This window comes from Festucalex cinctus, chromosome 5 (assembly GCF_051991245.1).
Source record: "Festucalex cinctus isolate MCC-2025b chromosome 5, RoL_Fcin_1.0, whole genome shotgun sequence".
In the NCBI taxonomy this organism is placed as follows: domain Eukaryota; kingdom Metazoa; phylum Chordata; class Actinopteri; order Syngnathiformes; family Syngnathidae; genus Festucalex; species Festucalex cinctus.
This window is the reverse complement of record NC_135415.1, coordinates 12,267,343-12,282,124: the sequence shown is the minus strand read 5'-3', so window position 1 is coordinate 12,282,124 and position 14,782 is coordinate 12,267,343. Positions and strand designations below refer to the sequence as shown.

General features: G+C 37.1%; 1 protein-coding gene across 1 annotated transcript in view; it reads right to left on the bottom strand.

Annotated features, from left to right (window-relative positions):
- The window catches only part of cfap299 (cilia and flagella associated protein 299), a 69,364-nt gene that overhangs the window by 42,362 nt on the left and 12,220 nt on the right, over positions 1 to 14,782 (bottom strand). The window contains exon 3 of the mRNA XM_077522619.1: positions 12,232 to 12,322. Coding sequence (XP_077378745.1) covers positions 12,232 to 12,322 — 91 coding nt within the window. The remainder of the gene's footprint in view (positions 1 to 12,231; positions 12,323 to 14,782) is intronic.

Sequence of the window (14,782 nt, the reverse complement as noted above, 5' to 3'; positions counted from 1 at the left end):
TTATAAAAAGGATGTGCCGTGTCATATATTATTTTGTGGTTTTCCACCTCCAATATAAACCTCTCCTCGTCCATGTTCGCTGGTGTCTAAACCGTGAATGAGCACATGGCCCGGTGACGCCCACGTCACGTTTTGCTGAAAAGCTTGCGAAATAGGAGCTGGCGAGTGTTTTATTCTGAAAGGTAACCGGAGATTTATTTTGAAACTGCGTCGGTCTTCCTGTCCCGCTCGATGTGTTTTGTGCTAGCTTGCCATTTGCCGGAGGCCTACCGCTGCGGCGTCCGGCAAAAATAGAAAATAGGCTATCCTTGCGGAAGGCTTGCGGCACGCCGCAGGCCTTCCGCAGTCGACACGCAACGCACCCGCAAGCGGTGTAAACTGCACCATTCGAATGAATGGAATCTAATTGCTTGCGTCGCCGGACCGCACCGCAACCGCATCCAGTGAAAACCCGGGGTTAGCTATGCTAACCCAGGTCAGCTTCTCTTAGCTACGTTTTAAAGTACCTATCTTAGCCGCTCTTAGCTATGTTTTAACCCATATATATAGCATCTTTCACCTTAGCTTTACTCCCGTGTTAGCTTCTGGTAGCTACGTTTTAGCCTACTTATGTTAGTCTCTCTTAGCTCTGTTTTAGCTTATCTATATTAGCCTCCCTTAGTAATGTTTTAGCCTACCTATGTTAGCCTCTATTAGCTATGTTTTAGCCTACCTATGTTAGCCTCCCTTCGCTATGTTTTAGCCTACCTATGTTAGCCTCTCTTAGCTGTGTTTTAACCCATATAGCATCTTTCACTATTAGCTTTACTCCCGTGTTAGCTTCTGTTAGCTATGTTTGAGCCTGGTGTCACGCTAGCATGGCCCGTGCTTGAGTTTCGCAGAGAAATGGAAGTCGAATCCCAAGAAGGAATCCATTTGGGGGTGAAAACACTGACATGCAATCTGCCACCTGAGCCGCCGCTGATCCGCTGTGGACAACATATGGAGTGCATTCTTGGGAATCCTCGTTTGTTTTATCACCGCACGCACACGCGCACTGGAGTGTATTATTACACCTGAGTAAATAGTGCACACTCGCGCACTCACTCATCTCACTAAAAAAACACACACACACACACCTCTCTCTCAAAACATACACTCGACGCGCACCCTCACTCACACCTGCTACTGACGTTGTCAGGTGAATGTCGGTGCACTTGTGCTGAAATACCACAGATTTGAGCTAATGGTTTAGCTTTCGGATTCCCGGCGTGTTTGCTCATCACCGTCATGAACGCTAACATGTGGCCGTGAGGCAGATGGTTTCGCTCTGCTGATAAATAAAAGACTTTCCTCCGTTTAGTTTTTTTTTTTTTTTTTTTGGCAGTCATCTACTGTGTACATGGGCGCTTAATTACACTGTGTCCAAACTGTTTGCCTTTTGCCATTGAAAAATACAGGAATAATCTGTTAACCGGTGTCATTCAAGAGGTCAAAGCATTAGCACCTTCAGTGCCAGATGCTAATCCGTAGCATATTGAAAGTGAGTGTAAATGAGAGGAAGGCTAAAGATAACAAAGAGGCTAAACGATGATGGATTGCAGCGACGGAGGCTCCAAGATCACATCTACACGCGACCTTGATGCGTCCGGGGAAAACGTTCCCGCTAAAGATACGTCCCAGGCAAGTCTCCATTTTTTCCCTTCAAGTTCCTGAGGACACCTGAACTTGCGGGCCAGATGCACGTCAAAACCACTCAAAAAAATCTCTCAAGGTGGAAACGCACAATCCACAATCACGGAACACTTTTCTTCCAACCCAACCCCCCCACCCTGTGGGACATCATGGAAATGGAAATAATTCAATCCACGGTCAAACTGTGGCCATCAGAACACCTGCGTTCACTGTACGGGGCAGGCACGTATCTCACTCACATTTTAGCATGTACATGTTTAGCATGTATTGAATACTTTTGTGAAAACTTTTGCCCTGAAAACTGTGAATTTACTAGTAAAAAAACAAAAACAAAAACAAATACTTTTATCTTGTAACGTTCCAACTATTTTCTCTAATGACTAATTTGAAATTATTACATTTTTCTTAAAAAATGTTAACTTTAATCTTGGAATTGTGCAATTTATACTCTAGAGATAGTACTTTATTCTTGTTTCCAACTATTTCCCAAAAATGTGATTTTAATCGAGAAGCATTAAAAAAAAAATACCCTCACAAAATTATAACTTTTGTCTTGTATTATTTGTACTTTTTTCTTCAAAATAATAATAATGTTTGATTTATTACAAAAAAAAATCACAACAATGGGTGGGGAAAAAAGAAATTTAGCGACGAAATAAAATATAAAATAAATATAAAATAATTATATTATAATATATAAGTATTTTATATATATATATATATATATATATATATATATATATATATATATATATAATAATATAATTAGAAATAATATCAAATAATTCCAAAAAAGGATAAAAATGAAATGAGAAAACTAAAAAGGTCAACAAAAATAAATAAATAAACAGAAAAAGAAATTACAATTAAAATCATTACCAACATTGAATAGATAATTGAATAAAAGAAATTAATATACTGTAAAAGAAAAGAAAATTACAAAAACTAAACCATGAAAAAAAGTTGATACATTTAAAAACTATATTTTAAAAAATGAAAAAGGTTATAAAAATTGAAAAAAAAACTGATTAGTTAAAGTAACAAGAAAAAAGAAAAAATACTTGAAAAAATAATTCCAAAAAAGGATAAAAATAAAATAAGAAAACTAAAAACGTAAACAAAAGAAACCAGAAAAGAAATTACAATTAAAATCATTACCAACATTGAACAGATAATTGAATAATAGAAATTAATATAAAAGAAAAGAAAATTACAAAACTAAACCAAGAAAAAAAGTTATGATACATTTAAAAACTATATTTAAAAAAATGAAAACAGTAAAAATTGGAAAACAAAACAAAACAATGTTTGGTTAAAGTTAAAAAAATATAAAAGAAAAAAATACTTTTATTAAAAAAATGAAAATAGAAGAAAATTTAACAAAATGAATGAAGAATAAATTAAAAAATAGCATTAAAAAACTCCTAAGATACAAAAAAAAAATGAAGGAAAAAGAAAACAACAGAAAATGAAAACAAAAGAAAATGATTATAAAATATGTTTTTAATGTTGTGGCCACGGCACATCCCACTACATTTCTGTCCCTGCTCCCTCTAGGGTGACTCCTTGATGCCATTCAAGTCAAGGTCACATGATAGCCCGGCACCTTCTTGCCTTTGAAATCAAACTTGCCATTGTTGTTTCTTTACTGCCCGTGGCTGCCACAAAGGACACACACACACACACACGCAGGCACGCATACGCCCCCCCCCCCCCCCCCCCCCCCCCACACACACACACACACACACATACACGTACACGTAGGGGCGTGTAATGCAATAGCTCTGGGAATTCCGCTTTAATTTCAATGCTACACTTGATCTGCGGGCCGCATGAGCGAGCAGCTTATTATCTATAGTGACAGGAGCTTATCAATACACGACTGGCCGCCGGGCGCGCAGCCTCCCCCAAAAGACAAACACTTCCTTTATGCGCCGTGTCCCCTCAGGGCTACGGGAAGCGCTGTGCAGGCACGGCCGACAAATTCCTCCACGGGAGACCAAAAGTCACTGCAACGGTCCGAGCACAACACGATTGCGGACAATGCGAAAATACTGCAGAGAAATTGGCACCAACCAGGATTTTTTTTTAGAAAATTCAGCCCCTGATGCCAGATTCACTTAGCAACATGAAATTTGGTTGGCATGACTATCATGAGTAGACCCACAAATAAAGTCTTGAAGTATATAACTTAAAAGTCTCATGAAGTCTGCCATTTTTTTCTTTATTTTCATAAGTCATTCAAAGACAGTCTCCACCAGAGCTATTTCAAAAAGGCAGCCATTGAAACAAGATTCACACAGCAACATGAAATTTGATAGTCATGTGTATCATGAGTAGACCTATAATAAAGTCTCAACAAGTTATATGCCTAGGAAAGTCTTCAATTTTGGGTTAGAATCAGCTTTCCCATAGAGGTCCTTCTAAGACAAACATCTACAAGAGAGATTTGAAAATTCAGCTTGGCAACAGGAAATTTGGTAGTCAGGTCTATCATGAGTAGATACACACAAAAAAAAGGAAAAAAAGACAAAAAGAAAAAACGTTGCCGTAAAATCCACAATTCAGGTAATTTGGGGCTTTTTCAGAAGGTTGTTATTCTTTTTTCTCTAAATTCAGCCCTCACATCCAATGTTACTTGATGAAATTTCATAGAAATGTCTATCAAGAAAAGACCCACCGAAAAAAGTCTCAAAAACCCCTGCCTGACAAGACGTAAGAAGTCTACCATTTTGTTTTTAAATTGCCATTTTCAATTGCTTTTTGGGCCTCTTCAGGTGCTCTTTGAAGACAAACTCTTCCATGTGAGTTTTTAAGAGTCCACTCAGAGAAAAGCTACCAAAAAAACAAAAAAAACAAGTCTCAAGGAGCCTTGCCCCAAAAGACACAGGTAGTCTGCCATTTATTTTGGTTTCAGGCTGAGAAACAGGTTTTTGAAAATGCTGTTTGACTTAGCAACATAAAGTTTGCTGTGCATGTCTATTAGTGTTAATTTCGTCAACCAAAATTAAACACAAACTCAAGCACACGCCATGCTAGAGTGACACCAGGCTCAAACACAGGTGAAAGATGCTATATATAGGTTAAAACATAGCTAAGAAAGGCTAACATAGGTAGGCTAAAACATAGCTAAGAGAAGCTGACCTGGGTTAGCATAGCTAAGAGAGGCTGACATATGCTAAAACACATCTTAGAGGTTAACCTTGGGGCTAGAATGATTTCAACACAGCTAATAGAGGCTAAGATGAGCTAAAGCCCAGCTGAGGTCCATTTTAACAGTGGCGAAAACATAGCTAAAATAGGCTAATTTAGGTTAAGACTTAGCCAAGAGCCGCTAACAAGCAAAATCAAAAGATTCTAACTGGTGTTAATTTCGTCAACGAAAACTAAACAAAAACAATTTCTTCAACACACATTTTTCACCGGACTAAAACTAGACTAGACTAAAACCCTCATTTATAAAGAAGAACAGGGACTAAATCAGTATCCATTTTCGTTGACTAATGAAGACGAGACAAAAATGTAGTTCACTTAAAAAAACTGGATTAAAATCTATAGACATTTTAGTTCATGAACAAAAAACGAGACAAAAATATGTTTTTGTCAAAATCTTGTCTCTGCTGATCTGTCACTGTGACACTGTCATGTGACACACAGTTCCAACAATAATGCTAATCCGACCGCAAACTAATGCTGGCTAATTTACTAGCTCATAGCATGGCGCCATAGTAGCCACTTGTTGATATACTGTAACCGTGTGTCAAGTTGATTTTTCATCAAAAGAACATTTTGTGTGGAATAGTTTTAGATCCAAAATGTATGGAAGCGTATTGCATTCACTTGAAGAAAAAACAAAAAAAACAAAAAAAAAACTTGTTTTTCTGACTAATTTTTTTGGGGAGCTTTGTTTTTTTGAGTTTTTTTTTCTTCTTCTGTTCTTCTGAATATTTTTTTTTCTGTTTTTCTGAAATTTTTTTTTTCTGTTTTACTAAATATTTTTTACTGTTATAAAAAAATATAAAAAAAAAAAAAAGGGAAAAAATATTCAGAAAAACCTGAGAAAAAAATATTCAGAAAAACAGGAGAAAAAAAATATTTAAAAAAAAACAAAAACAAAAAACAAACAAAAAAAACAGAAAACTATTTTTTTTAAAAACAGAAAAAAAATATTTAAAAAAAAAACAGAGCAACAACTTCTGTTTTTCGGAGTATTTTTTTATTTTTATTTATTTTTATTTTTTAACCTGAACTCCAAGTGACTTGTTGCAAAGCACTGACCTGTATATATGACTGGATAGCCGATAGCCCATACACGCCAGTGCAAGCCGTTGAAGTTACAGGGCAGCCATCTTGTTACTCCCACCTCGCGAGCAGGCAGTTAGTATTTCTCACCTGTTCGTATACCGTATAGTTTATACAGTAGTCTTCTCGTGAAGTGGTGGTAACAAGATGGCCGCCCTGCAGTGGCTTCAACGGCTTGCACTAGCGTGTATGGGCTATCGGCTAGCCAGTCATATATACAGGTCAGTGGTCTGCAACAGGTCATTTGGAGTTCAGAGGGGAAAAAAAAAAAAAAAAGATTAAAATGATTAAATGATTTTCCTGACTAAAACGTTGACCGTTTTTGTTGACTAAAACTAGACGAATATATTTATGTTTTCTTGGACTAAAATAAAGACTAAAATGCTAGATTTATAGTTGACTAAAAATGGACTAAATAAAAACGGGATGAGGTTGACTATGTTAAAAACTAACACACATGAATGACACTGGACTAAAACTGAGACAAAATTTTAAATTGGATGATAAAATGAACTCTATCATGAGTAGACCCACAAAATAGTCTCGAGAAGTGATCGGGGAGATATAGAAAGGCGGCCATTTTAGGCTCAATTTACATGTGTTGACCACACTTTACTGAGGCTATTCAGTGAAGCCGAACCAGCTTTCAATGTGTCGCTCTGTGCTGCTGGGAGTCGAGCACACCTTCGGTTTCACACGTGCACCTCCCGACAACAATGAACTACCCCCTCGGGCGCCCTGTGCAGGTGCAACCTGAATTGATTTAAAGAAGAGTAGGGGGGAGGAGAAAAAAAGTTTTTTTTTTTTTTAAAGTAACTTCTAACCTTGCGCAAATAAAATCAATGCTATACAGGTGCAGCTTTTGCTTGTGTGAGACTTTCACAAGTGAGTTGAGAAATAGTGGGGGCCAAAGAACATTGACTATGATACAGTATGTACATTAAGTGATCATATGATGCATATGCGTACACGTTACTGCCCGCAGACCAGAATTATGCACTAGAAATCAAAGACCCGACATTAAAAATGACCATAGAACCTTAAATGCATACATTAGTGATAATTCACAATTAGAGTTCATGTCAATTAGTACATTAAAGAGTAGAGATTTTTTTTTTATTTTATTTTTTTTATGCACGAGCATACAGAAAGCTTTGATGCAGCTTCTGACCTGAAGAGGTCGCTTAAAGCAATGGTAGTTATTACAACAACAAAAAAGCGGCCAGCAGGTGGCAGCAGAGTATAAGAGATCAGCCAGGGCCATGTTGCAACAAGCTCTTTTTACCAGGGTTTTCAACAGGTTTGCAAATAATGATGAAACTTAACTATATTCTAATGCTAATTGTTCCAAACGGAAACATATATCAATATACTTTTTTTTTCCTGATGAAAGAAGAGAGTTTAATCTTTCTTTTGTTAGGATCCATGTTTTTATAGCAATAGAACACAATATTCTGTGGGGCTTGTAAAATCAAAATCCAGTAAAACGGGGGTTGCTTCAGTGAAAATGGCTGCGAGTCAATGAGTTAATATATATGTAGATGTGTTTGTATGAATCTTTTACCGGGGATGAGGAAGAGGGCGCAGGGGCTGCACTGAGGCGACAGGTGAACCAACAGGTGTAATTTCAAGCCAGCTTGTTGAAAGACAGCGGGGACAAAAGCGTGACGAATGACACGCAGCGACACAATGGAAATGTCCTCGGTAGCGAGGAAAGACAATCATTGTGCTTCAAAGTCGTCCTTTGTGGACACTCAAATGGAGGCTTCGTCTCACTCTATCACTCCCGTGAGTGAGTGACGGATGGACTGGGCGCTTGACACGCTCGCGACTTGGGAGTTTAAGGAGATGAAGATGGAAAATTTGAAAAAAAAGAGAAAATTGTTTAAAAAAAAAAGAAAGAACAATTTATTATTATATATAAAATATAATAAAAAATCTATGAACGGCCTCTTTTACACTGACGTGATTACACCGGGAACATTGCAATTCCCACATGGGCAAATGAACGCAGGTCACATGACATATAGCAGACACCTTGCAAAATGGGAAGGGACTTGACGACGGGAAGGGACGACGACTTGATATAATCCACAGTCATAAAAAAAAAAAAAATCTCATTAAGTGTATACAAAAAACATTAATGACATCCACCTTGCACAATAGAAACAAAAAGAAGAACGAAAAAAAACCAATAGAAATAACCAAAATGACCAAAAACTATTTAAATAATTAAAGGAATACTTGACTTATTTCGCCCATTATAGCAATAAAAAGTTAACATTTTTTCTATAATTAATTTGATACTTTCGTTATTTTTCACTTACAATGAATACTTTTAAAAACAATTTCGCCATTTGTTGTCGACAAAAACTGACATCACGTGCTCAATGCTCAGGTAATGACCAAACACAGCTCACCTGTTTTCTTGGTTTGGTCATGTGACACTGAGCTGTGAATGGTTATATGAGCCCTGAGAAGATTGTGATGTCATCTTCAGTTGAAAAAATATATATATATTTTTAAAGGTACTAATCATTAGGGCTGGGAATCTTTGACTGTCTCACGATTCGATTCGATTACGATTTTTGGGTCTACGATTCGATTCAGAATCGAATTTCGATTCTCGATTCAAACGATTTTCGATTCAAAATTATTTGATTGACAAATGATTTCTGCTTCAATTTACAGATATGCACAACATTGTCATGATCTACTCCAGTCTGCTTTGCAAGACAAAATGACAAATAGAGATATTAAAGTGTCTTTTTTTGTTTTTGTTTAAACATTTATTAATTTTGTATTGTAAGTGTCTTTTTCCACAAAAACAGCATGTGGGCTACAACTGCCTTTTCCCCTTCTTCTTCATTTCTAATTTAAATAAAATCGATTTTTGGGTTTTAAATATCGATTCGATTAATAAATAAGAATCTCGATTCTTTTATGAATCGATTTTTTGGCACACCCCTACTAATTATACATGAAAAATAATGAAAATATCAAATTTATTATTGACAAAATATTAACATTTGAATGCCGAAAATGGCTAAATAAGTAAAGTGTCCCTTTAAAAACTAAAATAATTCACATAGTCAAAAAGGTAACCTGCCCTGGTAAACGCCACTTGTGCAATAGAAATAGTAATTTAAAAAAAATAAAATAAATACAAAAATAGAAATGAAATTGAAATGATCCACACACTCAAAAAAAAAAAAAAAGTTAGTGATAAACACCTATTTAGACAATAAAAAAGAAGAAAATTACTAGAAATAATCCACATAGTCAAAAGATGTATTGCGGACTAGAAATGAAAATAAATAAATAAATAAATAAATAACATCCGAAAATCTCTGTGGTAACCACCATTTTGTACAATAGAAATAGGGAAAGTTACTCAAAATAATAAAAATAAGAAATCATTGCAAAATAGAATAAAATTCAGCCTGCAGAATACAAGTAAAAAGTAAAAAAAGAAAAAAAATCCACGCCAAAGGAAATCTCACTTGTTCAGTTAACAGCGACGCTTGACTTGCGTCAGGAAATCTCCCGCCACCGGGGAATGTTTCCGGAATGTGCCAATAAGTGGCAGACCACCTCCAATGTCCCGTGGCTGGTCCTTGTCCCAACAGCAGCTTTCCAATGTTGTTACTGGCCGCCTCAAAAATATGCGCCTTCCCCCCGCCTCTCGCGCCCGACATTCCGCCCGGACATCCCGAGCGGCGTGCCACAAGTGTTTCCTTGAACGGGACGCGGGAAGTTTGCGACCGCGAGGTGACACCGCCTCCCTGCTGCCAACGCATTCCAATGCCAAGCTTGCGTCGTTAAGCGCTGAGGCTACGTCGGCCTTGGAACCGCGTTTGAGCCTAGCGCGTACGTTGGGCTAGCTAGCATGCGTGTAGAATCAAAATCAAGATGATCACAGCAAATAATCTTGACTCTCGCCACACACTTATATTCTTATAAACACACACGAAACAAACTTAATTTCTCCAGAACCTATCATCAGATTTTTTGCAAAATTTTGTCATGTTGCTAGTTCCGGTATATTTTTTGCTGCAATTTGTTAAATTGAACGATTGAAATCCCCTATTTAAGTACTCCCTATGCACATTATTAACTCATTTGCTCCCAAAAATCATATAAATATGTTCTATTTTCAGTGATTCAAGTGTCCCAAAGACATATTGATACTTTTTTTTTTTTTTTTTTTTTTTAATGCTAGAACCTTTACTGTGGAAAGAGCCATTTTAGGTCAAATAAACAGCAAAAAAAATAAAATAATAATCTGTCTGGAGCCACTTAAATGTGAATTTTGTTATGAACAAAAAGTGTCTTAGTGTTAGCCCAATGTACTGAGGACCCAAGAGCTAATTTGAGCTGCACTATAACAAAAAAATATGCATTATCTAATAGTTTGAGATTCATTTTCTTTTACCTTTCATCTTCCGCTCGTGGATTTTTACAGAAATACACATTTTCTATTTTTATTTTTATTTTGCAGACTTCATTTTAGACTTTTCTGCCTTTCTGTCAGATTTGTATTTTTATTTTTTACATTTTTACCAATTTTATGGACATATGGTAAGATTCTGCCCCCTTCCATTTTTTCTTTGACATTTTATGGCTATTTTTTGAAAAAAATTTCTGCCTTTTTAGCTATCAATTTTCTGATATTTTTGGCAATTTTGTGTATATTTTGGCATTCTTTCTTGTTTTGGGGAATTTTATGGTTTTATTTTGTTTGTTTATTTTCTTTCATGCCTTGTCTTAAATAAATTTTCTGACCCTTTTTTTGACAAATTTGTGGACATTTTATGCTGATTTTTCGGATTTCTTCTTTTGTTTTTGGACATTTGTTAGTTACTTTTGAAACGTTTTCTTTCCAGGCTTTTTGGGGGGCAATTTGGGTCGACATTTTATGGCAATTTTCAGGATTTATTTTATTTTTGGATATTTGATCGTTAAATTTGAAATGTTTTCATCTTTGCCTTTGTTAAAATAAAGTTTCTGACGGATGGGCAATTTCAGGGATATTTAATGGTAATTTTCTACTTTTCGTCTTCTTTTTTTATGGTGACGTTTTGGACATTTTTAGGTAACAATGTTATTTGTTAATAAAAAAAATTTTTTTCATCTATCGTTCATCTCTTTTTTCTAAAAACATAAAAATGTATCTAAATAATTAATTTAAAGAATATTTTATCTAAAAATAAAATTACTATGCAAAAAACAACAACAACAAAAACCCCATTAATTTCTACAATTTTTTTTTAGATCCAGAGGGAGCCCAGGAGAGGGACTAAAGAGCCACATGTGGCTCCAGAGCCGCAAGTTGCAGACCCCTGTGCTAGAGCATACAGAAAGCTTTGATGCAGCCCCTCAACTGTAAAGAACGGTTGTTATTACACACGTTATTACACAAACGGCCAGCAAGTGGCAGCAGAGTAAAGAAGATCAACCTGGACCATGTTGAATAAAAGCTCAATTACTCACAGTTTTAAACAGATTTCTAAATAATGATGAAACTGACTATACTCTAATGCTAATTGCTGCAAAACGGAAACACAAATATATATTTTTTTCCTGATGAAAGAAGAGATTTGAATCTTTCTTTTGGTAGGTTCCATGTTTTTATAGCAATAGAACACAATATTCTGTGGACCTTGCAAAATCAGTCAAACTCCAGTAAAACAGCCGGGAGCGAACGGGGGTTGCTTCTGTGAAAATTGCTACGAGTGAATGAGTTAAGGACTTAAAACACACTTTTAAAATCACATAAACACACTTAACAAGACTAAGAGCTAAAATATTTTACAGTGTTTTTGATACCTCTATGTGATTACAGTAAACAAATCATTTTTTTGTCACCACTTATCAATAACCACGTCCAAAGATCCATCATCCAAAAATGACATTATAACAATGAAGCTACAGCCACCACTTTCTGTTGGCGTAAAAAGCAGGATAAGGGAGATTTCACATTCAATATGAAAGATTTCACATTCGGCAAAAACTACACTGAGCTTGAAATACTTCCGTTTTTCCCTTTTCTTCTTTGAAATAACAGTGCATGACATCTAGTCACCAGCAGGGAAATTATACCCAAAATAAAGTAAAAGTGAGAAGAAAAGGAAAACTGAAATGGTCAAACATCGTTTAACGCTATATCTCAACAATGAAATTCTCCTGAGTTAAAATGATCAAAAGTTTAAAAACAAAAAATGTGTAAGATAAGAATGTCTAAAATGCACTCACTGTCATTTTCCCAGTCCGGTTAGCCTCCTCACGCTCGGCTAGCGCTCTGAGGAAGTTGTCCTGGATGTCACATCCCGAGCTCGCGAGCGTCCTGCAAGAAGGAGTTAGCATGTCAGCACGTGATCAATTCTCGTAGGATAAGTAAAGATGGGAAGCAGCTGAATGGTCGCCCGCCTCACAGTTCTCGTGACGCAGCATGTGGTTCGTCGACTTGTCGCTGAAAGGAACACAAGATTTATGAAAAACTAACCAAGCTATTCTGTGAAATGGTTATTTTCAATTCTTCCCTGAAAAAAAATTGGCAATTTATGTTGAGCAATTATAATTTTATAGCACTTTTTATGAATATTTTTGCGTTAAGAACTGTATCAGGGATTTTGGACAGTCACGTGATCATCGTGACGAATCGCGTGCGGAAAATACACATTGAATGACATGGCATTAATGACCGCGTTCCACGGCGGCTATCAAAGGTGGAATTACACCTTACAGCAAAGAAGCACTTCTTCAAAATCAGTACAGCCGCGGAGAACACGATTTGTTTCCAACCGAAAGCCGGATAAAACTGTCAGATCCAGCAGCCGGCGAGTAGAAGTAGACGGTCAACATCCGGGTGACTTGTACTCTTGTACGCTACATGTCGTGTGCTAAGCACGCTTTAGCCCACATTAGGAGCCGCCACTCCCCCACCGCCCCACCCCCACACGGAATGACATGAAACCGGACGTGCTGAGGAGTTTATGTACAGCACTTTGTATACAGCAACGCCTGTTCTTAAAGCGCTTTATAAATAAAGTTTTACGCACGTGACCAGGAACATGGCGTCCCTCACAGTGCGTTCAAATTCTGATATTTAATTGGTTTAAAATAAAATTCAGGGAATAAGATGCCAGAGATATTTGCACTTTCTATTCTTTGTACACAATGACTAATCCAATACTGGAAAATGATTAATAAGTGGTGTATTGCTTTAAAAATCAATGCACTCAGTGTTATAAATTAAAAAAATAATTAAAAAAAAAAAAAATTGGGGGGTGGGCATGTTAGATTTTGGGGTAGCTATCTTGGAATTTTACGTGGCCAATAAAGCTTCAACAAGAACAGATTATTGTCCATGTGTGTTGCAAGTCTCAGGCTGGTTAAAATAAATAAATACATAAATAAATAAATAAATAAATAAATAAATAAATACATAAATAAAAGAAAGAAAAAATATATATAGTTGCAAGTTGCCTGCGTACACCATTTTGTTGTGGGTCACATGGGAGCAGGTGGGGGTGCGTGGGGTGGTGCTCCAGGCCCCCAAAGTAAACACAGGTGTTGAGGAGGCATTGGTTGCGGCGGGGGGGGGTTACCCACAAACACACACCCACACACTTATAAAGTCACGGCCAGTGAATGCCACTGGAGCGTTTCTTTTTTTTCTTCTTTTTTTTCCCCCTTCTTTTTAATAAAGCTAGGCTCATTATAGGCCCGTTTTGTTGTTATTAGCATTATTAGCAGCTAACAACTTGCTAATTAGCTTGCGCCCACCATGCCGTCAAAAGCAGATGGCCCGTGAAATTATTATGAGAGGAGTGGAAAAGTGAAGTGAAGTCAGCTGAAGTCAACGCCATCTGCTAGTCTTCACAAGTGTGCAGGTGCCGTTCAGCATTATGGTGTCAAAAGTGTGAACGTTTTCAAATGTTGTCAGAATTATTCGAGAAGAAGAGGAATCCTGTTCCCTTGTCTGTGGACTACCTAAGTCTAGTTTCAAACTCTAATTTGGATCTTAATCCTGGTTTGAAACCCTACTTTAACTGGTGTAAAACACCAACCTTGGTTTAAAACCATACCCCTAGTTCGGAACCCTAATTTAAAACCTGAGTTTTGGGCAGGTGTATGGTAAAACAGATAAAAACCAAATTACACCAGATTTAAAGTCAGGATTTGAAGCGTAACCCTGACAAAGTGAGGTGGTGGCTCCACGTAAAAGTGGAGGCTGCCTCACACATGTTATCTTTGCGGTTTTGCTCCTCGTCAGCTCGTTATCTGGCAACACACATGATTTCATTTAGAGCCTGATTAAAAAAAAACAAAAAAAACTTTTATTGGCGGTCACAACTCCCCCACACACTCCTTTACCCCAAAAGGCCAACATTTGAAAACCAATAAAAAAAACAAGGTGGCAATAATTACACACAACGTCAATCCGTCATTTGCCATCAGCGGCACTTGAAAGACGAAACGCAGACGAGGCCGCTGACGCTCGTCCGTTATAAAGATGTGGAAACCGCTTCCTGCCCTTCATCCAGACCGCTGAGGCTTGCGGGGGCGGGCTGGGGGTGCGGGGCTTTTGGATTCTGCTGATTTAGGAGGCAGGAGGATTTTGAGAGCCATAAAAATAATCCCTGCTAAATCACTACAGAAAAAGAGGGGGGAGAAGAAATGGAGACGGACAAGTGGAAACATGACAAAAGGACCTTGAAGAAACACAGATGGAACAAACTGTTTAACACGCTATTGTCAATCACAAGGAATCAGCTGCGGGAGCTTCACGACAGACCTGCCG